The 25,030-nt window shown below is 26.5% G+C and overlaps 1 protein-coding gene across 1 annotated transcript in view; it reads right to left on the bottom strand.

Annotated features, from left to right (window-relative positions):
* The window catches only part of LOC100209320 (probable E3 ubiquitin-protein ligase HERC3), an 85,327-nt gene that overhangs the window by 44,054 nt on the left and 16,243 nt on the right, over positions 1–25,030 (bottom strand). The window contains exons 6-10 of the mRNA XM_065796100.1: positions 10,227–10,258; positions 7,466–7,557; positions 7,309–7,392; positions 5,689–6,051; positions 4,384–4,511 (exon numbers count right to left, since the gene is read on the bottom strand). Coding sequence (XP_065652172.1) covers positions 4,384–4,511; positions 5,689–6,051; positions 7,309–7,392; positions 7,466–7,557; positions 10,227–10,258 — 699 coding nt within the window. The remainder of the gene's footprint in view (positions 1–4,383; positions 4,512–5,688; positions 6,052–7,308; positions 7,393–7,465; positions 7,558–10,226; positions 10,259–25,030) is intronic.

Here is a 25,030-nt window from a genome sequence, read left to right as displayed (position 1 = left end):
CAGCTGTTAAACCATTATGCAGTGCTACTACACATCCTCTCAACCACCATATTCTCATATTCTTGGGTTTCACCCACACTTTACTGCCAATTTTCCATCTTTAAAATTATGTGGAAAAGGTTGCGTTGATTCAACTTTATCAATTCCAGGAATTCGAACACATTTGTAATGTTGGCAAAAGATTACAAAAGGTGTACCATGTTTTGATGCAAAATTGTTGATCAAGAATACAGACATGGGTATACCAAATTTTGCTTTCGCACTTGTTCTTTTTACTATCTGATAATTTCTTTCAACAATTCTATTTCCAGATGGTTTTTCAACAGCTCAATAAGTTTTGTTTCTTATTTCGATGCCATAGTTTGTATAATCTGAGATCTAAATGACTTAGAATTATCTAGGAGAATTTGAGAAGGAGGTCCAGAAGATGACCATATTGTTTCTAATGATTGAGCTACTCTTTCCTCTACTTTACTAACAGCAAGATTTCCTTTATCTCATCAAATTACATTAGGATCAATCGAATTACATTTATCACATTTAGCAACAACCTGTTTTACTGTGTCTCTGTTAAGGTGGATACCAGGACCCATACATAATTCCATATTCTCGGAAACTCCCATGTGTGCTATTGAATGAATTTTTCGAACCTGCTGATTATCATATTTATAAATGGTAATACATTCTTGCGTTGCAACTTTGTTTCTTATCCATTTTGTTGGCACTCTTGTGAGTTCATCAGCAATACAAATCAATTGTAAACCTTTTTATGTAGTTGCATGCGAGTCTCCAGCAACTGATAGATTAGCAACCAGATATAATTACAGATAAGCACAGTTATAATTACAGAAATCTTGCGTCCTCTCTTCCTAAACATTTGCTTTGTTAATAGATTTACTGTGACTTTCGATCCTAATGCATGAACTGGATTTTTGTTAAAATATTCAGGTATTTTGGCATGAAGCTCCATTTTTTTATATATGCCACCAGCTTTCTTCTATTTCCATTGGTTGCTAGGGTGTCATCAATATATCCTCTTGCTGATTTTGCAAGTGCAGAATCTTGTTGGAGAACATATTGCAGCAATGAGATCATCATCACTGTTAAATTCAAACCAAAGCCTAAACATATAAGCACATATCGCTGATTTTTATAAATATCATTGCAATTTTTACTCATGAGTCTCGAATCCCTCATTGCATCAATTTCAAGGCTTTTACATATGTGTTAAGCTTGCGATAATCAAGTACAGGTCAAGCATCATTATCTTGAATGACACACATCAGTACAAAAAGTATGTATGTTTTTCAAATACCCCCCCTAACTTTTTTTTCCTTTCAATAAAAAGTTTATTGAAAAAAAAAAAGGTGGAGGTACGTTAGATACTTTATATGACCTCAAAGCCCTTTTTGTTTGCAGCACAGAATCCCAATTAAAAAAACGTCTTCAAGTATATAAACAAATAATAATTTTAATAAAGTTAAATTCCTTACTACCAACTTGTGTGCTTGATTGAGAGGTTAAAGATATAATCTGCAACGGCGGAGACCTGAGTTCGAGTCCCGCTCAAGTCTTATTGCACTTTTTTTCATTTTAATGACGGATCAAATAAAAATAAACTATACTTTAGGAGGACGTTTTTTTCAGGCATCCCTCTTCAGTAGGTCTGTAAAAAATAAATCTCACGCGAGATCAGTAATATTGGAAACAAAGCCTAAAACCCAGTGCCAAAGGTAGGCTACCCATACCCCTTAATTAAAGGGGGGGGGGGGGGAAGAAGCAGCAAATATTGTGCCTTTTTGCTAATTTAAGGAGTTTTTTATTTTAGCAAAACCTGCAGTAGAATTTGGAAGATTTTGAGACCCTGATGACACATTTTTTTTAGGCGGCCTCCATCACATTAGCTAGGGCACTGCTAAAACCTGCCTTTTGTCAACTCAAAAAATAGGTTGCCTGAAATACTCAGGGCCAGTATATAAGGAATGGTATGTGTGTATGGGTGCCAGCAGGATTTTTTGATGTTCCAGATAGGACACTTTCACACACTGTGCAAACTCTAAAATACAAAAGTATTTAAATTTAGTTTTAAATAGTAAAAATGAAAATTTTTCTACATTAATGCCCCCACATTTGGACAGGGTGGAATTCAAACAAGAATAATAATTTTTGTTTTATCCAAATTTTGTTTTAGTTGCTACTGTTGTTGAGAATGGGAAATAAAAGTCTTTTAGCTTTTTAAGCAAGATAATGCAAGTCCATCGAATGTCGTAACATCTGTTTTTAAATTCAATAGTGTTGCACAATCCATAGTTTACCATTGCATGTTTTGTTTGACACAGAATTTCTTTAAATTACACAACAGTAGTCTTTTTGATGTTCTTTCTGACATAATCTTTTTTTCCAGCCATAGTTAAAAAATTATCACTTGAGTCATTTTAACAGAACTGTATACATCTTAAGGTAAAAGTTATACAATGCAGCCCTCAGAATTAGGAAAAATAAGGTTGGCAATAATTTTTTAATAATTTGCTGCCATCAGGTTGGCAAAAAAATAGTTCTTTTGTTGGAAGTCCATAATTTCATCAATGTTTTTAGTTTACATTTTGATACTATTTATTTCATCACGTTTTTTCAAAAGGATTGACATTACTTTTAAATTTTGTATTAAAATATTAAAGATTTTTGTTTATCTATTGTCTTTGATATTAAAAAATCATCATCTTATTCACTGTGATTTTGTTTCTGTAAAATCTTCTCTTCTAGCATCTTTTTTTTTATAAAATTTGCAGGGTTTCCTCCAGGAACAATATTCAAACTACTTTTATTCATGGCTTGTGACTTAATTATTGTAAACTATAATTAGATTTTCTAAAAATAGCAAAGTAAATTGACTGAAGCTTTAAAGATTCAAGTGTAAAAAGCTTATATGTGCATATGTATAAAACTTTGTTTTTTATATAAATTAAAAAGTTATATATAATAATAAAATATTCAAATTTTGCTGATACAATAAATGATATTATTAGTGTGTGCTTTAAATGGATCACATAGAGCTTTCTACCATTTAAGATACATCTTCAAATATTTTGTAGAATTTTTAAAATAATATTTATTTTAAATTTTTATTTTTAAATTTATTGAGCTTAATAATTATTATAAAGATTATTTTTACTTCATTGTTAAAAGTTCCAATAACACATTGTTGGTCTTCATTTGCCCCTAATGCTTTTAAACCAAGAGAATGCTTCTAAATAAGATAAAATTAATTGGTGACATGTTACGTGACATGTGACGTGTTAGAAGCTAGCATTTCTTTAAACAAATGAATACCAATGTTTTTTTCCTACTTGATGTTTAGTAGAAAAAAATATTTTAAAGTAGAAATATACGAATGTTGTTCTTTAACTGAACTTTTTATAAACTTTATATTTGCCAAAATTGAAAAAACCAATACACGCTTGATTTTTATAAATAATTATTGTATAAAAAAATTTTTATAACCATATTGTCATATAAAAACTGTGTTTTTTAATAGATAAAATAATTAATTGCCAAACCTAATTATATAGGGCTTCTTAAAATAAAATACAACTGTTTTTTTCTGTAAAAAATCTATAAAACCAAACTACATAATTAAATATGTAATTAGATTTTGATTATTAACTTCTTATTATTAACTTTCTTGAAAAAGTCTTTGAAAAGTCTTTCGTCATCTTTGAAAATTTAAGTTCTATACGTTGCTGTTATCTTTCTAATTAAATATTCTGTGACACATTTTTTTGAGATATTGGACGCCAATGTTTGGGTTTCATAAATTAGTCAAATATTTAAGAGTGCTTATTTTCTTGTAAAATTCATCAGCCCATGAGGTTTAAAAAAATATGAGGACATATGGTTCAAAATTTCTGAAAACTTGAATGATTTGATGTGAAATCGCCAGACAACAACAAAAAGTTCACTTTGTACTTTTTTTGTTAAAAAAAGTCACCAAATTTAAGAGCTTATTTCAAAAATTAAAGTGAGCAGAATATTTTAGCAACATTTTAATAACTAAAATACTAAAAAATGATTCAAAAAACTTGATTCATTTTTTAAAAACAGAAATTTACAAATGCAACATACTTTATAAACAGCTAGCTATATATTATTTATATATATTATATTTATATATATTATATTTATATATATTATTTAGTTTCAACTGAATTTTCAACAAATGAAAACTAAAGAAATACGCATAAATATATTTAATTTGATTTCTCACTACACTTGTTGGTTTCAAAATTAAAATTCAAAAAGGCAGTGCAGAAACTTCAAAATGAATGTTTTTCCTTAATGGCCATTTCTCACTTACAAAACAACACAAAATTAAAATTATCAAACCTCTTTAAAAGCTCACTATTTTTTGCTTCCTCTTTAATATCTCTCATGATATCATCAGTGATTTTTTGATTTAAAAATATCAATGCTTCTTGTTTTATCAAACTATGGCATACTGGAAGTTTATTACTCTAAAATGAAATTTTAAAATTAATTTCTTTAATTTGAGAAAAAAAAATTTAAAAAAAATACTGTTTTATATAAACTGGATTCTTAACATTTGATTGTTGTTATCTTGCAAAAAAAATGATGTAATACTATTTGCTTAACTTAACCCCCATTAATTTTACCTTACTAAGCTATATAACTAGTAGAACTGAAAATGAAAATTATAATTTGCTAATTAAATTAAAAAAAAAATAGCACCAGTAGCACCCTTTGACCTTCCCCTTCTGTAAAAGTGTCATTTTTGTCCAGTCTTCCACCTGTAAGATTCCTGTATAGACTTGACCTATTATTTTTAAATTTCTGGTACTCCAAAATCTAGTTAAAAATTAATCCTTGACATATCTCTAAAGTCTTTGACTTTGGAGTAAAGAGCTTTTAAGTCTTAGTTTTGAGATTATTTTTGATTTTTTGTAATTTTTGTTTTATCTTTAATTGTTTTTTATTATTTAGGTATTTCTTATTTTTCTTATTCTTTTTCTTATTTCTAATTCTAATTTTATTGAGACAAAATTGAGTTTTTAAATTCTATTTAAATTTTTGCTACTCAAGAAATGCTTAAAATAGTATATACAAAAACAGCTAGAATTTATAGCAGACTTGTTCATTAACCCAACCCACAGATTGAGTAGACTTTTAAACTGGAAGATCACAATCCACAACAATTGAATTTGTACTTTATTCTCATTTACAAATAAAATATTAGTGCATAAAAGGTACGCTGACTTCACCCAACTGACAATTACTGTTTTGAAATAGAAACATTTTCAAAATTTTAGATAACCCATTGTTATTTAAAAAAAATTTTTTTTACTTCTCAAGAGTTAAAAACACTAAAGCATTTTAAAAAACTTATTGCTTTTTTATTATTTAGGATTTTTCTTGTCTTATTCACATTTATTCTGCAAGTGGTTTTATATATTTTTTTTTTTCAAAGAAGAGCGGTTGTTTATTTCCAAGCAAAAATAGTTATGATACAATTGTAATCTGTTTAAACCCAATCTAATTTTGATATATAACAGACATTTTGTGTTTTTAACAACTTTAACAGTTTTTACTTATAATTGTAAAATATTATAAATATACTAGATATTATGATATACAACAAATATATAGCAAATGTACAATATACAATAAATATACCTGAACAGTTTCTACTAGTGCAAATGACTGGAGACCACCAGAGAATATTTCTTTAATTAACTTACCATCTTTATTTAAGTCTTTTATATAAGACTGAAAGTCTGTCATGTATTGTTTAAAATCTTCTTCAAAGTAACAATTTATATTTTCTTTTTTATTTATTTGTGCAACATTATGCTCAAAAGAGTCTTGTGACCAAGTTGTCAACATAGGGCTGTTTGCTTTTTGGTAGGAGCCAATACCTAATTGACCTTTGACATTTAAACCAAATGAATATAGCTTATTTCCTTTCATGACATGTGCAAGTGTATGTTTGCGACCACAAGCAATTTGTGTAACTGGTGTTCCCATTAGATCAACAACCTAAACAATTAAAAGTGACTTAATAAATTAAATGTCAGGCTGTTATAGCATATAGTTCATAAAATGTCTAGTTCTTCTTATCTTATAAACCTTTTCTCAAACATTTTTGATATCTAGAAAATGTCTACCAGTGCAAAAAATACAAACATCAATGCCAAAGAGTATAAATTTATTGGAGTTCTTAATTTAAGCAAATTACGTCTAGTTAATGAGCTTGTGTTCAGATGATATGGAATAAACTATCGAGATTTACACATTTACAATAAAATGAACATTTTATTATTGTTAAATTCAATTAACAATAATAAAATGTTCATTTTATTGTAAATTTAGTAATTTTTAAGAACTTTATGTGGTGTTTATGTGATATCGTTTTTTATAAAAAATTTTATAAACGATATGTAAATGAGAAATTTGCAACAATTAAATACATCAATACCAAACATAACTTAACTTCTCTTTTATTAAAAAATAAAATTTTTTTTATCTTCACAATATTAAATACTTAAAACTTTTTAAAGTCTATAACCATTTAAATCCTTATCCCTTTTTTTATACTAAACTTTATACTATTTATATTATATTTTTTATATTATATCTTATATATTTAACTTAACAACAACTGAACAACAACTCATCTTAACAACAAATAAAATTTAAAAAAACTTAACAACAATTAACTTAACTACAACTTAACTTAACAGCAACTTAACTTAACAACAACTGAACAACAACTTAACAACAACTTAACTTAACAACAACTGAACAATATCTTAGCTGAACAATAACTTAACTTGATAACAACTTTACCTAACAACAACTTAACTTAACAACAACTTAACTTTACAACAACTGAACAATAACTTAACAACAACTTTACTTAATGACAACTTTACTTAACAACATTTGAACTTAAAAACAACTTAATTTAACAACATCTTAACTTAACAGCATTGTTTGTTTTGACAATAATGCCCACCATAAAAACAAACAATGCCCACCATAACAACAAATATTACTCACATTGATTACAAAAAATGACTGCCATAACAACAAACAATGCCCACTATAACAACAAAAATACCCACATTGACAACAATGACTTTCATAACAACAAACAATGCCCACCAGAACAACAAAAAATAATTGTAAAATCATAACAACAAAATAAAAATCATAACAACAATGACAAACAAAAAAACATCATCATAAATTTGACTCATGTAATTTTTACACCTCAATAATTTTTTAACTTACCATTTTTGGAATGCACTGATCATCAAACTCATTATGCCCTAATTGTCCTGATGATCCACAACCAAAAGTATAAACCCGCCCAGCCTATCAAAAAAAACGTTGCATAAGATATTTAAAGAGAAAACTGTCTAAATTAAAAACAAAAAATATTGCATACAGATGTCAATAAAACAGAGTGTTCTTCTCCACAAGAAATATATCGAACATGTTTCCCATTCATCGACTGTATTTTTGTAGGAAATAATCTATCTATAAAAAATGTTTAAGTAATTTACTAAACAGGCAATAAATTATATAATACTTTGAGTTATAAATTATATAATACCAGAGTGCAACGTAGAAAAAAGAAGGCAAACCAATATTTTCCCTATCTGTACAGAAGAAAACAAAACAACTAATATTTCAAGGTAAACCAATCTCAACAATTCTTTATACTATTTTTATTATTTTATTTTACTATTATATTCTTTATATTATTTATATTATAATACTCTTTAAAAATACAAACTCTTCTTTTATGCTTTATAAATATTTCATAACATATACTTCATAAGAATAAATACAAATAGAGTTTGGACTGTTGTAATTGTAATTGTAAAAATTAAATACAATAACACATTACAATACAATAATATTGTATTGTAATACCAGAGATGTAATTAAAACATTGTTATTGTATTGCTGTGATGATAAACAGTTACAGTAACTATTGTATTGTTTATGTTCTAGTAATACATCGAAATCCTAAAACTTTTCTATTGTATTGCTGTGATATAAAACAATTACAATATTTTTTGTATTGTTTTGTTGGGATGAAAAACAATTACAAAAGCTATTGTATTGTATTACTATTTCAAAGTTCAATTGCTATTGTATTTTGAAGTATTTAGATTCATTTACACGCCCATTTATTATTATTTGGGCACTAGAAAATTCAGAGGGCACATGAAAATCATTTTTAGCAGTCATTTATGTATATAATTTTAATAATTTTTTCAGCCAAAAAAGTATATATTCGTAGAATATATACTTTTTTTTTATATATATATACTTAACAAATATTAAATTCACGAGCGCTCGTGGCACCCGTTTTTAGCAACCATTTACATATAATTTATTTATTTATTTTGAGTTCAATAATATAAATGTTTAAAGAGTAATTTATTTAATATTAATAATACTCATTCAAAGCCATACAAGTACATAATTTATTATGTTTGAAGTTAGATAATTATTTACTATATGAAGTGAAACTTTTGATATTTTTAAAATTTAAATTTAAAAAAAAAAAATTTTAACTTATATTGAAATGTTTTACCGGATGATGATGTCTAAACTAATTGATTAACTACATAAAGTAAAACCAGTTTATTTTTATTATTATAAATAACCACTAATGAGTAATAAATTACATTAATTATATATTGTCTAAACATGTGAACTTTTATTTTGCAACAATTTTTTCTGCATTTTCAGATTACTCATCACCTATCAGACTAGAGTAAGTGTTATCAAAATATTTGGTGTCTGTTGTAAAAGCAAAAACTAAGTGGAAGAAATGATATGAATTGATTATGTATACATATCTATTGCCAGCAGTAAAAGAAAAGCAGGTCAAATAAAACTCACTATTATAAAGCTATATAAAGTTTGCAACAGCTATATAAAGTTTGCATAAGTGATATTTAAAAAATAAAATAGAATCAATCATATATTAGATGAAATAGAGTGCAAATTATTATTGAAGATACAAATTATTATAGAAATAGGGTACAACTAATATATGATTATTGATTCTATTTCTGGTTGACTGACTTTAGACATTACGATAACTTTTTTCATTACAATACTTTTTTTTTTCCAGATATTGTTATTGTATTATGTAGATGAATTGCAATACAATACTTATTGTTATTGTATTAATGTATTACAAAAATTGTAAATCACAGATATTGTTATTGTTTCTAAAAATAATAATACAATAACAACAGTTATTGTTTCTGTTATTGTTTTTATTACAATTACAACAGTCTGAACTCTAAATACAAAATTGCTTAGATTTTGTAAGACTCTGGAATAAATAATTTCAAAATTTATATTTATTCATACTAAAGTTTATAACAGTTTGCGTAAAAAAAGTTGGAAGGCATTATTTGTTTGCATGTACAACTATTTTTTTCTTATTTATATGCACATATTTAAACATAATTTTTTTTTTTTATCAATAATTATTTTGACCAATTCGCTTAAAAATCAAGAGAACTATAATTTAATAATTTTTTAATACAAATTAAATTAATTTGTAAACCAAATTTAAATAAATATCAAAAAACTTTTATTTTATTTAAAAGAATGAAAACAAAAAAACCAAAACCTAAACCCTCAGTTGAGGTTTTGGTTTTTTCACCCTACATTTCATTGCATCTATCCCTATTTAAGTCAGTCAATGTATGTATACTCCACTGTGATTACAGTTGTATCAGTTGATTTATTTATACATTGATGCACTTAAGATATGAAACTTTGAAAAATAAATAAAAAACATAACTATAAATAAACATTAAAAAACATAAAACTCAAAATATAACGTTAAAAATTAAAAAGAAAAGTTTATTAAGGGAGATTCAACCCTGCAAACTTGCATCTTAAAATTGGAGTAATATAACATCAAGAGCACTATGCAATTAATATTCACATGAAAAAAGTTAAAGTACTCAAACATTTTTCACATACAAATTATGTTTCTATTACGTGCACATTATTTGTAACCCCGTACAAATAATGACTTTCAAAAAAGTTAACATTAGAAATTATATAAAACATAATATAATTTTTTTTTCTAATTATCCTTTAAACATAAACTTTAAATGATTTCATAAAAATTAGATAATAAACTTTAACTGCTAATGAAAAATTACCTTGTTGATCTCCTAAACCAAGTTGGCCAAAGCTAATAAAAAATAAATAGTATATACACATATATACTACTGTGTGTATGTGTATATATATATATATATATATATATATATATATATATATATATATATATATATATATATATATATATATATATATATATATATATATATATATATATATATACAGTGAGGTGCAAAAAACATTAAAAAATGTCTTAAACTCATATAATAAAAGTAATTCAGGACAATTTTGAAAGAAATGTATATAATATTATTGTACATTACATGTAATGAAAAGAAATTAGGATTAGCAAAGTATTTTAACTGTATTACTACTTAATTGGCCACCCTTTGTTTCTTATGACTTCTGCAAGAAGAATTTGGAACAGTTCATATTCATTTGTTGCCTGACGATCTTGCAATTTTCTATTCAATATAGACCAAAGATTTTCTATTGAATTTATATCAGGAGACCGTGCTGCCCAAGACATAACTGGTTTCAATTGCGATTCCAGATATCTTTTATTCAACCGTGCTATAGTTTTGGGATTATTATCTTGTTGAAAGATGTAGTCATTATTAGTGAAAAGTTCTTCTGTACTTGGTCCAAGTTGATAAACTAAGATTTTGTGGTACAAATGCTGGTCCATGGTACCCTCCACCCGGTAAAGCTTTCCAACTTTGTATGCACTAAAAAAACCCCAAACATTAATCTTTTTGTCATGTTTAATGGTTGCCTTGCATGTTTGGGGGTTGAACTTTTCCCCAATTAATTTTTAACAGTGAGATCGACTATGAAACAACACTAAAGGAGACTTATCACTCCAAATAACTTTAGCCCATTGCTCACATGTCCAATCTTTGTGCTCAATGCACCACTTTAATCTTTTTTTGCAATTGATTTCACTAACAAAAGGTTTTTTTATTTGCTTTCCAGCAAAAACTCCCCTGGTGCTTTTATTAGACAAGATATTGTCCATTTTGAGATATTAGTAAGGTTCAATTCTAGTTTTATCTAAGAACATGTGATTTTACGATCTTTTTTGATGGCATTAAGAATATAGCGACCTTCCTTTTTTGATGTTTTAGGCTTTCTCCCAGATCCAACAAACCTTTCAGCTAGGGTTAGGACTATTGTAATTGTAATGAAAACAATAATAGTAACAATAATTATTGTTATTGTATTAACTTAATTTAGAAACAATAACAATACTTGTGATTTACAACTATTGTAATTCTGTAATACAATAACAATAAATATTGTATTGCAATTCATCTTTATAAAGCAATAACAATATCTGAAAAAAAAAATGTATTATAATGGCCCTCTACAATAACAATAAATATTGACTTGTAATTCGTCTTTGTAATACAATAAGAATTATTATGTTTAACTGTTTGTGTTACTAAACTTAGTTTTCATATATACTTTAAGTTCCTTTGCAGCATTAAGATCAAGAGGAAAAAATAAAAGGACTGAATAAAATAATTTATGAATGTTATTTTTCATAATAGTAAGTCATCAGACAGGCAATATTTTGCAGCCATTTAGAGCTTAGAAATACATAACAAGATAGGTGATGCGAAATATAAATATGTAAAAAATAAAATTTGCAATAATTGCAAATCCGTAAATAAAAAATAGCAAAAATAATAGTAAGTTTGTCAGAGATGAATATAAATACGTTAAAATACATTAGCTTTTCTACTTTAATGTAAAGTAATACACTACAATAGTTATTGTAATTTTTTTCATCAAAACAATACAATAGTTATTGTAATTTTATTTCATTAAAACAATGCAATACAATAGTTCTCGAATTTTATTGTATTGTTAGAAAAAAAGCAATACAATACTTATTGTAATTGTTTCACACAATTACAATAAGTATTGTATTGCCTTTTTTCACAGCAATACAATACCAAAATAAAATTTTTTTATTGTTTCTGTAATATTACAATACAATATTATTGTATTGTAATGTGTAATCGTATTTAATTTTTACAATTACACTTACAATAGTTCTAACCCTACTTTTAGCTGTACCAGCGTGCTTATATTACCAATCTACTAAGAGTTGAGTTTTGTCGTTTAAAACATTTTCCAATGCTTCTGTGAGACTCTCTTTGGTCAGCAGCTTCAATAATTCGTCCAATTTCTATATCTGTTAGTCGTTTTCTATAATATTAAATGTGTTTGTATTAATCTATTTTTAAAAGACTTTATTTAAATAAATATTAGTGTATATATAAACATACCTTTTCTGTCCAATTGAAATAATATCACCTTCTCAAGGCTATGAAGGCCACTACAGTCAAGGAGACTACTTTAGTTGTGGTTCTCTCATCTCTATAACTCCGAAACACGAACATTGACGAACAAGGCCGCTGCACAGAGAAACAAGTTAAGTGTGGTACTACCACGCAGTGGTTTATTTTGCACTTTTTGTGGACATTTGACTATACTTAGGAAAAATCTCTTAATGCAGCATGGGAAAATAAAACATGGTTATGATATATGTTTTTAGCTTAGTTTTTGAAGCCCAACCATTGAAAAATACTCCTGAGGGCATACTGTAACTTTAGGACACCAAAATAAAACACTGTGAAACACCCTTAAAAAAAGTCATTAATAACTTTTTTTCAGATATTTTTTCAGATACATGGTCAAAGCTCATGTTTTTAGGGTAACATTTTAAGCTTTATTCATTAAAAACACTCCCATGTTCATCACTATGATTACACTATAACTCTAGGACACCAAAGGCCACTTTAAATCATGTAACTAAAAAATATTTCAGAATTCTTATATAAAGTCATATTACATTTTTTTACATCAGTTAGATAAGACTTATCCATAAAAATATTCATAAGATCATAAAATATATCAAGGACACACACACACACAAAAAAAAAAAAACACTGAAAAAAAAAAAAGACACTAAAAAGGAAAGTTGTTAACTTTTCTCAAATATTTACATGGTCGCATTATGTTTTTGAAATATTTTTTTACCCATCATGAATAAAAAAAAAATCTTTTTATAACTGTAGGACACCAAAAAGGACACCAATAAAGATATAAAAATATTTTAGGATAATTATATTAGGTAATAGTTCATGTTTTCAAATTGTCAAGCATCATCCACTAATTTTTTTTTTTTAAATCCTACAATAACTATAAATTATAGTGCAATGTAAACACTATAAATTATAGTATATGTTCCAGCATTTATTAGTTATGATTTCATAAAAGATGTGAAAAGTGAAAGTTTGACTTTTACTACTGTATCTTTTTATTTTAATTTATTACTCATTAGTTTTTACATAAAATGAAATTTTATGTCAAACTATTAATTTTTATATTTATATTTCAGAAACCGCATCATACAGCCTTAATTTTTGCTTTAGCTGTGAACTATAATAATCACAAAATGTGTTTAATTTGGTCATGATTTTGGCTTTGGTCTTTTTTTTTGTTTGTTAAGTAATAAGACTATATTACGGATATACTGTTCCCACTTTCTTCTCCTAATTATCTGCTTTAACACTGGGGTCATTCCATGTCAAATCACCTAATGGTCCCAAGGGTACCACCTCAAATTTGCTTCAAATTTTGACCACCCACAGCTTTTATGAAAAAAACACAAGCCTTAAAATTACAGCTTGATTGACCAAACCGTTCAAAAGTTATAATTGAATTAATATTGACCAAAATCTGAAAAATTTGAGTATCTGGAGCTTACAGTACATTTTTTTGATTTTTACCAGATCATAACTTTTTAAATAAAATAGATGATCACCTGAAATTTTTTAGGGTAATAGTTTTTCACCCAAATTATCTATTTTTGTAAGTGTTTTTGACTGATTTTAAACAGTTTTTGAGTTCTTGTACCTTAAAGTTGCTAAATAACACAATATTAGAAAAAATTTTGGAAACTTTAATGTGCTACAGTCCAATACCAACAGACAAGCTGTGCCAATTTTTTGATGCTTTTGTGTACTTAGAGCAACCACTTGTGGAAAAAGTTAAAATTATGTGTTAAAAGTTATTTTAGCACTTGCAGCAGCCTGTTAAAATACAATAAATTACATTAACTTTGTAGGCATAGAAAGTTGCATAGACAGTTAAAATAAATTATGAAACTTTTTACTGGTAAAGTTCTATATATAGACAATTACCAAAAAAAAATTAAAGACCTATACTCTATTTTATCACATTATTGTAGCCCTATGACTTATGTGTATATTTTATTTTTTCCTTAAATAAATATAATCAGTATTTCATAAAATAAAATTATCAGTGTCTTAACCTAATTTATTTGATGTGATTTTATAATATATATTTGTTAAATTTTATGCATGCAATATAATTATAATGATATTTTCATATGGTTATTTTGCATATAATATAATTATAAAGATATTTTCATATGGTTGAGTGTAAAATACTTCAATTGCTTCAAGACTTTGTATTAAAATCTAAATCTGCGCAGTATTTTCTGGATTTTATTATTTTAGTTTTTAATATTGCAAGAACCAAAAAGTAAAAGTTTTGTATATGCAGAAATAGTTATATGTAGAAATAGTTTATTGGTTGCATTTTATACAATTTTAATCGCATTTATACTTGAGATTTCATTTTTACGATTTTATTACTGGAAAAATATTAAAAAGTTTATTTTTAGATAATGTTACATGTTTAACTTTAATATTTTTAGATTAGTAAAAAATGTCAGAGAAATGTTGTGTGGGAAGAGTTTTAAATGAATATTGTGATAAAGTGTCATATTGTAGAATGGTAGGAAGAATAAGACTAAATGATACTGATATTGAAGTTTTAATGTAAAGGATAGAAAACACTTTCAAACCAAATGAGGAGATATGTATTCACCATGAAAAAGCCTATATTTCTAGATATGAAACACTTCAAAAATACTGTTGTGATCCATTTAAAGTCCACACAAAAAATTATTAAGGGATTGTGTAAAGTTAACATATCAATAGCAAATCAACTTAAGATCAAACCTGGTCAAAAAGTTTTTACTAACTGTATGAATGAATTCAAACTTGAAAAAATTACAGAAAGACCTTGATAAGACAATTCTTAATAAGAAGTGTGTCTTTATTGGAAATATCTCCACTCAAAAATGTAAGAAGACGTGAAAAATTAGGATATGGAAAGCAAAAAGCTAAAAAATTTGCAACAAGTATGACAAACCTAGTAGTGTCAGCATTAGATATAGACCCAAACTTATCTCAGTTTGCGTATGTTTTTATCATCAAAAAACTAAGTTGATGTGCGCTGCTTTACCAAAGGCCCATTTAATATATTACAAAGATTTGATGAAAGTATGTGTTTGTAATATATATAGTCGAAGCTGCATATTCCATCTATGTTCCAATTCCCCTGGTAAAGTAAATTTAAAGACTCACTTGGAAAATGTGTTTGAAAATAATAATTTTGATTTTGATGATCATATCGTATACAAATAGTGGGTGTCCAAACAAGCATTATTGAGTTTATTGAAACTCTAAGTGAAACTTTGTATGATCTTTGTCACCACCACTTTATCAAAGAAGCACAACCCTCCTACTTATCAGAGGCAAAAAGAGCATTAAATCAACACATGTACCATCTTGAAGATTACAATTAAATGCTGAGCACCACTTCTTTGCTACATCCCATGGCAAAAGTCTATGTGATGGAATAGGAGGAACTATAAAAAGAGAAGCAGCAAAAGCAAGTCTACGAGCAGCAAATTCTCACACAAAATGAACTGTTTACATGGGCTGAAAACATTAAAGGTGTTAAATTATTTTACATTTCAAGTGATAATATCAATTATCATGAAACTTATTTTAGCCTAAAGAAATGATATGAAGAGATGAGCACAGTCCCAGGCTAAAGAAGCTATCACAGTTTTTACCAGGTGGAGAGAAATTATTTTTATGGAGAATATTTAGCGATACTGTCTATGATACCCATTTGCTGAATAAAACTTGGCAAAAAAAGATCCTTCAAACTTTCAACCTGGTAAATACATTGCATGCTTTTATGATGATGAATGGTACATAGGGCTTGTACTTGAGATTTGTAGTGAAACCAAGATGTTAATGTAAAATTCATACATAGAAACAAATAACATTTAAAATAGACTAATGATGCACGATTAAGACATTGTTGGGTTCCATTTGACAAAGTTGTATGTCAAATAAGTGCCCAATCCATTAAGGGTAGAAGTGCTTGTGACTACAAACTTGCTAATAATGATTATGAAAGTATTATGAGTTAATTAAATCAGATATAAAGAAAGTAGTGTATTTGTGTTTCATGTGTATATACACTTCTTCTCTCAGCATTTTTTATTTTTTTGAAGTATAATATAACCTGCACTAATTGGTATCTTTTAAAAAAACTAAAAAAGCATTGCACTCAAAATGCTAAAATCATGTTATAAGATAGAGTATGGGTCTTTAATTTTTTTTGGTGATTGCCTATATATAGAACTTTGCCAGTAAAAAGTTTCATAATTTTTTTTAACTGCCTACGCAACTTTCTATGCCTACAAAGTTAATGTAATTTATCGTACTTTAAAAAAAAAGTGAAATTTTAACAGGCTGCTGCAAGTGTTAAAATAGCTTTTAACACATAACTTTAACTTTTTCCACAAGTGGTTACTCTAAGTACACAAAAGCATCAAAAAATTGGCACAGCTTGTCTGTTGGTATTGGACTGTAGCACATTAAAGTTTCCAAAAATTTTTCTAATATTGTGTTATTTAGCAACTTTGAGGTACAAGAACTCAAAAACTGTTTAAAATCAGTCAAAAACACTTACAAAAATAGATAATTTAGGTGAAAAACTATTACCCTAAAAAATTTCAGGTGATCATCTATTTTATTTAAAAAGTTATGATCTGGTAAAAATCAAAAAAATGTACTGTAAGCTCCAGATACTCAAATTTTTCAGATTTTGGTCAATATTAATTCAATTATAACTTTTGAACGGTTTGGTCAATCAAGCTGAAATTTTCAGGCTTTTGTTTTTTTCATAAAAGCTGTGGGTGGTCAAAATTTGAAGCAAATTTGAGGTGGTACTCTGGGGCACTTTTGAAAAATTAGGTGATTTCATATGGAATAACCCACTGAACATCTGTTCAAAATAGTATAACTATTACACCGACGTTTTTTCTAATATAATGAATCACTTCTTTTCTTTTAAGCATTTATGGTTATATATGTTCTACTAGTGACTAGATTTACTTTTTTTTAGTTGCGAACCTTACATAGATAATTCAATTGAGGAAAGAGTCGAATAAAAATACCCAATCTTTATTTAACAAAGATACACTGTATGAAGGAAAATAGAATTATTGTTGAGCATAATGAAAATCAATACCATGTTAAAGTAAAAATTGTTGCTCATGGTTTAGACAGAAAAGCTTCAAATATTTATTAAGGTCTTGGAGTTTCATATCTTTGTGATCTTTGTGGTCTTTCAAACGAACAATGTGAAAATATACAAACAGTTCAAGATGGTTTCATCATAAACAGGGATGTTAAGTCCATGCAACAAATATTTCTTGACTTATTAAAAGAATAGAGAACCATTTTGAAAAAAAAAAGGATTATGACATTCGACACGGTCAAATTACAAATCTGATTGCATGTTTTAATGTTAGGTCCTTTCAAGTTTTACATGGTTTGCTCAGGAGCTTTGATTATTTTATGAAGGTAACTGTCCACATGGCGGATGGTATCTTAACTTGGAAATAATCTAAGAAATAAAAACACAACATGGCTAAAAGAAGAAAAAGCAAAACTACAAGAAATTATCCGAGTTAAAACAGGAATAAAATGGGATTTTGCAGAACCCAATGGACAAGGGAAGAATACAATGACTGGAAATGTTGTCAGAAAACTTTTATATAATGTACTGCAAAAGGTAATTGCAGATCACATATCAAGTCAAACAGACTGCAAACTAGTTAAAAAGTATGGCTCACTTCTTTCCACAATTCTGAGAGCAATGCCATATGGCAAAAAAATGTTGAGCTATACAATCAGAAGCTAATCATCTTTACAAGAATTTTATTGGGTAACTCCAACGCTGAAAAAAATTCTTGCTCAAAGCTGGGAGTTAATAGAAATAAATAATTTCATCGGTTTGAAATCTTGGAGTAAAGAAAGAATAATAAGGCTCTCAGATACTTTAGGGAAAAACTATCAAGAAAAATTGGTGGCTATTTTGCAAAAACTGTTTAGATGGAGGGCATTCTAAATGCTCATGTATGTGCAGAAGTGCAACAACTGAAGATTTTTTAAACAATCTTTTAGTTTGTAAATAATTTTTTTTCGTAACACATGTGTATTTGTTAATTTTTCAGAACCAAGTTCTTAGACTTTAACCTCAAGATGGCAATTTTGAAACTCGTTTTTTTTTTTTAAACCCCTAATGGGATAAACCACTTTTATGGGACAAATCTAAACATTGCAGTAAATGAGAGCTTTTATTTTGCAGTTTGGAAACCATAAATTAGTATAAATTATAAGGTTTAGTATAAATTATAAGGTTTAGTATAAATTATAAGGTTTAGTATAAATTATAAGGTTTAGTATAAATTATAAGGTTTAGTATAAATTATAAGGTTTAGTATAAATTATAAGGTTAGTATAAATTATAAGGTTTAGTATAAATTATAAGGTTTAGTATAAATTATAAGGTTTAGTATAAATTATAAGGTTTACTATAAATTATAAGGTTTAGTATAAATTATAAGGTTAGTATAAATTATAAGGTTTAGTATAAATTATAAGGTTTAGTATAAATCATATATGGTTTAGTATGACGCCAATAGCAGTTTTTGAGAAAATGACTAAAATGTTCAAAAACTACAGCAAAATTATGTGCAAAATTTCACTGTTTTTATATCACTTTTATGAAAATTATCTAATTTTCTTCCTAAAATACAATTATTATTAGCCAGAAAAATGTATTTTTATGTAGGCTCTTCTAAATATTAATAGCGCAATGAATATTATTAGTGCGCATAGTTATGCATATTGTTCGTATTGTTAATTACGGTTCTGTATTCTGTAAAATACACTATTTCTTAGTTTTTAAGTAGTTTCTAGACTTTTTTATGCGTGGTTATATGTTCCATGCGGTCTTTCGAGTAGGGTCAGCAAGCAAATTAGAGCTAATATATTTTTATTTTCAAGAAGAATTAATGTTGTTCATTGTTTAAAAAAAATATGAATAATTGTTTGTTTGTTGTTGGTTGTTTTTATCTTTCTAATTTTTATAGCCTGTTTTCATTTTTTAGAAGAAGTTAGAACTAAAATGACTGGTAAAATAGTTTTTTTAGTACAATGTTTCTTTTTTAGTAAACTGTTTCAGTTTTGTCGTTAGTCTTTTTAGAACATTTAAAGCAAGTATTGTTTTTTAATTTCTAAAGCAGTTAAGAGGAGCTGATGGCTTTTTTAGTAAGTTCAATTCATTTTCTTATTTATAGATAAAGATTATTTTTTGTAGAAAGAATAATGAGAACAAAATTTTATTTATGTATTTAATATGGAAAGTTAAATAAAATAAGACTGTTGTTTGTGGTCATGTAAGTTTATATACATAAGTTTGCGTTTATTTCAATCAATTTTATATTTCTCTATATGTATATTTTATATTCTAAGGGAAAATAATAAGGAATAGAAAAATTAAAAAAAATTCTTCTGGAATTTGTCAAAAGAATGTTGTGTTATGCTTCATTTTAAGGTATCTGAATATGTATTTATTAGAAATTTTTAATTTTGTTCTTAAATGGTTTCATCTTTTTCATTGCAATGTTGTGAATTGTAGTCTGCATTCTTTGTTACATTAAAAATAATCGATGCTAATAAATGTTGTTTTATAGTTGTTAAAGGTTTGCATATATGTTTATTTTATGCTCAAAGTTAAAAAGTTTTTGATAAATATGTGTATGTGGTGATATACGTTATATAGTTGTTTTATAAATGTGTTTATATAAATGTGTTTTTATAATAGTATGAAATGTATTTTATCTAATGTGTACATGATTGTTAAATGAGGTGTTTTTATATGCTATATAACATTAAAAAAAATATTGTGTTTTATAGTTAGTATAACTATAAAACACAATATATTTAAAATATAGATCTAGAGCAAGATTCGTCAACCTTACCAGTCAAGCAGTGTTACTGCTTTAGGTCTAAGTGTTGTCTAGCCTTGAATATAACTATTCTAAAAATACATAACATTATCTTTGATATTTTTTTGCGAAATGTTGTTACCTTTGACTTATCTTTATGTTAGTGTCTGTTGTTAAAAATGATTAATAGGTAGTTTTATTACTAGAACTCACTGCTTTTGTTTCTTAATATAAATAGCACAGTGAATATTATTATTATTAGTGCGCATAGTTACGCCTATTGTTCCATATTAGTTACGGTTCTGTATTCTGTAAAATACACTATTTCTTAGTTTTTATGTAGTTTCCAGACTTTTCTTAACCAAGTGTTTTCTTAAAGAAGTCACAACCTTTCATGGTACGAGTCAAAATGTTTAAGTAGACATTAGGTAGATAATGTTTAAGTAGACATTAGGTAGATAATGTTTAAGTAGACATTAGGTAGATAATGTTTAGTAGCTTGAAATAATAGGTGATGTAAAATTTTTTTAAAATTTTATTAAGTAATTAATTTATTGTAATCATTTTTTAAATTGTACTTTTAAATTCAAAGCTTTGTGTTATAGTGTTATCGTGTTAATATTGAAAATATAGGTTACTATAATTATTAGATGGGGTCTAGCGTTAAAATATATTTATGGGTAGTTTCATGCTTTCACATGCTTTTAATAATTGGGATAATAGCCATGACAACATTTTGTTATAAATAAAATTTATCTATAATATTGTTAAAACCTTTGATCTTTAAAAAAAAATGTTTCTGGCTTTTCAATAAATGTATAACTTCTCTTGCATTAATGAATTGTGGTTTAGGATATAATTGTGTTATTATATGTTTGTTTTTCTATATTTAATCTTAATATGAATACGCTAATTTAATAGTAGTGTCGTTTCACTTTCGTTTTTAATAAAGAACTTTCTAGGCTTTTCTAAAAGCGTTTCTTTACTCCACACGGTCTTTCAAGCAAGGTCTACAAGGCGATTAGAGCTGATACATTTTTAGTTACAAGTGGAATTGATGTTGTTCATTGTTTGATTTTACAATAAAAATTTAAATAAATGTTTGTTGTTGGTTATTTGTATTTTTCTAATTTTTATAGCCTGTTTCCTTTTCTTTAAATAAATTAAGACTGTTATTTGTGGACATGTAAGTGTATTTACATAAATTTGCGTATATTTCAGTATATTTTATATTTCTCTGTATCTATATGTATATTTTCTTTTAGATAAAAAAAAATAAGGTATAGAAAATAGTAAAATAGAAAAAAGTAGTAGAAAGTAAAAAAAATTATGTTGGAAGTTGTCAAAAGAATATTGTGCTATGCTTCTTTTTAAGGTATCCGAATATATATTTAGATTTTTAAATTTGTTCTTAAATGGTTCCATTTTTTTTATTACTTTAGATAAAAATATACTGACATTGCCAAAAAAATATGGATATTAATAAATCCTAAATTAAATTGTTAGAGGTTTTTATTTTGAATAATAATTGTAATAAATTGTTTTAATTTTTGTTTATTTATTTTTGACCTTGATGGTAAAACAGTGGTTAAGCTAATGAGTTAAATTCTAGAGGTTTATATATCATATATGTTCTAAAGTAATTGCATTTGATTTTTTTTTTATAAAATACATTGCTTAACATGAGGCATTTTGATTTTTTTTTTTCTTTATTTCCTTTTAAGTAGTTAAATAAAATTGTTTTAAAGATGAGAAACTAAGTAAGATTCAACATTGTGTTTTTGTTTTATTACCAAAATATATCTTTGTTATTAGGATTGCAGGTTTTTGTTGATTTTTCTTTTTGTAGATATGTTTATCACTTTAGACTATTTTTGTAATTTTTATTTAATTTCTTTTCTCTTTTTTTTTGGATGGTCAATATTAGGCTTAAATAAGTTATTAGAAGAAATACTATCAACTTAAAATTAATTTAATTTAATGAAATAATTAGGCAAGCTGAAATTAATTGTCATCAAACTGTAAGAAATGCTGCTCGGTAAAAAAAATTAATTTATACCTAAATTAGAACATCATGGGCAGATAAGTTGAAAGTAATAATCAAATTAAATTTTAAGAAATGTTGCTAGACAAAAAAATGTATTGTATAACAGGAAGTGATACTATTCTAGACAATAATTACTTAGGAAAAATGAACCAGATATGTCAGCATTGCTGTGCAAAAAAAAATTTCTTGATGAAACACATTTTTTATGTTGCTATAATAGAAAGGTAGTTTTGCTTCCATTTTCACTATTTCTGCAATCTTTGCAAGACTTACAAATACTTACAGGAAGTTATATATATCATAATTCCAATATCAATTTTTTAAAATATATTAGAATTTAATATGCCTGTCTTTGTTTTGCTTTATTTACTGATAATGTGGTTTAGTGTATGAATAATAGGTCGCCATGTTTTAAAATATGTGGTCAAGATTTTCATTGTGTAGGTAATCTTAGGCCAGATCGAGATATTTCCCCAACATTATCAACTGATTATCTCTGACCCACTTGCAGCAGTAAATTATAGAAAGCAATAACATCGCAATCAACTTTGCTTACATAATTTAATATTTTATTTGCAAACTATAGTTAGTGAAGTTGCAGTTGTATTTGTTGGAGAAGATGGTGTTCCACCTGCTTCCAGGGAAGTTATTTACCCAAAAGGTCATTTAGAAGTTATATTGAGTATGTCAGCTAACTTAGATCCTATTCACTTTTTTCCAAGAAATAGCAGAACTGGTTCGCAACCCTGAACATGCAACATTGGTTAGAAATCATGTTAAATCATGGCAAGAAACTATTTCAGCAATATGCTGCGGATGCATTTGTTAAAATCGAAGAGCAATGTTTTGCTTTCAAAGAAATAACCAAAGCAAGCTGAGAAGCATGCAATATGATGCCTTACATTAAGATGTAGACAACCTCGGTAACAATCATGTTAGACCAGGGTGCTTTATAGTTTTCTATTTACTTAGGAAGTCTTAAAAACATTATGAAAATGCTATGGTCACAATTAAAAAGTTAAGGTAATAAAAAGATCTGGTAAATCTTTTTATTAGTTTTACCTGCAACCGCTATAATGGTTTGTTGGAAGAAAAAAAGTACACAAATTTATTTTCAAATTTTAATTAATAGTTTATGATAAGTATGTTTAATACAGAGTTAATTTTAATAGTTTATAAAATATAATATGTTATATTCTGTTTTTTTATTTATTTTAAAGTTTAAAAAGACGTGTTACTTAGCAGTGCGTAAAGCAAGATTGTTATCCTTGCCAGTCAAGAGATCTTACTAAGTTGTGGTATTACTTGGCACTATATAGTGCTGGGTGGTCCTAATTTCTGTTAATTATTTTTTACTTAAAACACTTTACTTAAGACTAAGTATAAATCTTACTATAATCAGTATCAAAATATAAATACTAGAATTTGTTAAGCTACATTTCCTTTCCTTTTTTTATGTCTTTTTTTAAAGTTACCAATTATAATTTCTTGGACCCATCAGATAAGTGCTATAATTTATATTTTAATTAAAATTCAACCTTACGTATATCTACTTTTTATTATACTCAACTTTGTTTCTCATTACTTTCAGATATTCTACGATATCACGACTGATAAGGTAAAGATTATTATAATAACTTTTTTTATAACTGTAAAAAATTAGACTATCAGATTTATTATATAAATTTTAGTTCTAATATTAGTCACCACATTTTTTTACGAATCAAATTTTATTATCTTTTCAAATAACTGATTATAATTATCCTAAAATAAAATATATTTTTTGTAGTTCAAACATAATTCTATTTTTTTTTTTTTTTAGTTGTCATTGTTTTATTAGTTTACTTACTGTTGAAACATGGTTTTAATTTAGTAAATTCATATGATATGAAATTTACTGTGTTAATCATTATTCACAGTTAAGAAGAAATTGGGATTCTAAACTATTGAGGTAAAAATAATTTTGTTTCATGATAACATTAAAAAGTCTTTTTTTAATGGTTAATTGTGCTATAGCTATTTTGTGTTAATATATATTTTTTGCTGATGCCATTAAAAACAATAACTAATTTATTAATATAACAACTTATTGTAAAAATTTTTTAACACAGTGTCTTTGAAACAGTCTATCTTCTCTGTTTAACAAAAGTTTATTAATAAAGGAGATCACTATTGGAACACTCTGTTATTACTAAGCTCTAATGTATTTTTTTGTTACCATAATTGATTTTGACCATGTTTAAAAAATGTTCTACGAGTCACTAATTCATGAACACAATAATAAATAAAAAAAATAATGCTCCCCGTTATTAATAAACTTACTTATTCTAAAAAACAATAATAAATCTGTAAATAATGCTTTCGTAGTTTGAGATGATCTTTTTTTTCTTTTGGTATTGGTAAGTTGTACTTGACTTTCCTTCACTGGTGCTTGCTGTTATTAAAAACAACCAAATATTTAAAGTTACGCGATCTTTGCTAAATGCCAAGACCAATAAAAGCTTAAGGCTGCTATTGTCCCAATTTTTATGGAGGAGAACACAATGCTAAACTAATAAAAACTTTTATAGCGTTCTTCAGCGAAAAAGCCA

The sequence above is a fragment of the Hydra vulgaris genome, chromosome 04 (assembly GCF_038396675.1).
Source record: "Hydra vulgaris chromosome 04, alternate assembly HydraT2T_AEP".
Taxonomy (NCBI): Eukaryota; Metazoa; Cnidaria; class Hydrozoa; order Anthoathecata; family Hydridae; genus Hydra; species Hydra vulgaris.
The sequence above is the reverse complement of the archived record's forward strand: the minus strand, read 5'-3'. Positions and strand labels throughout refer to the sequence as shown.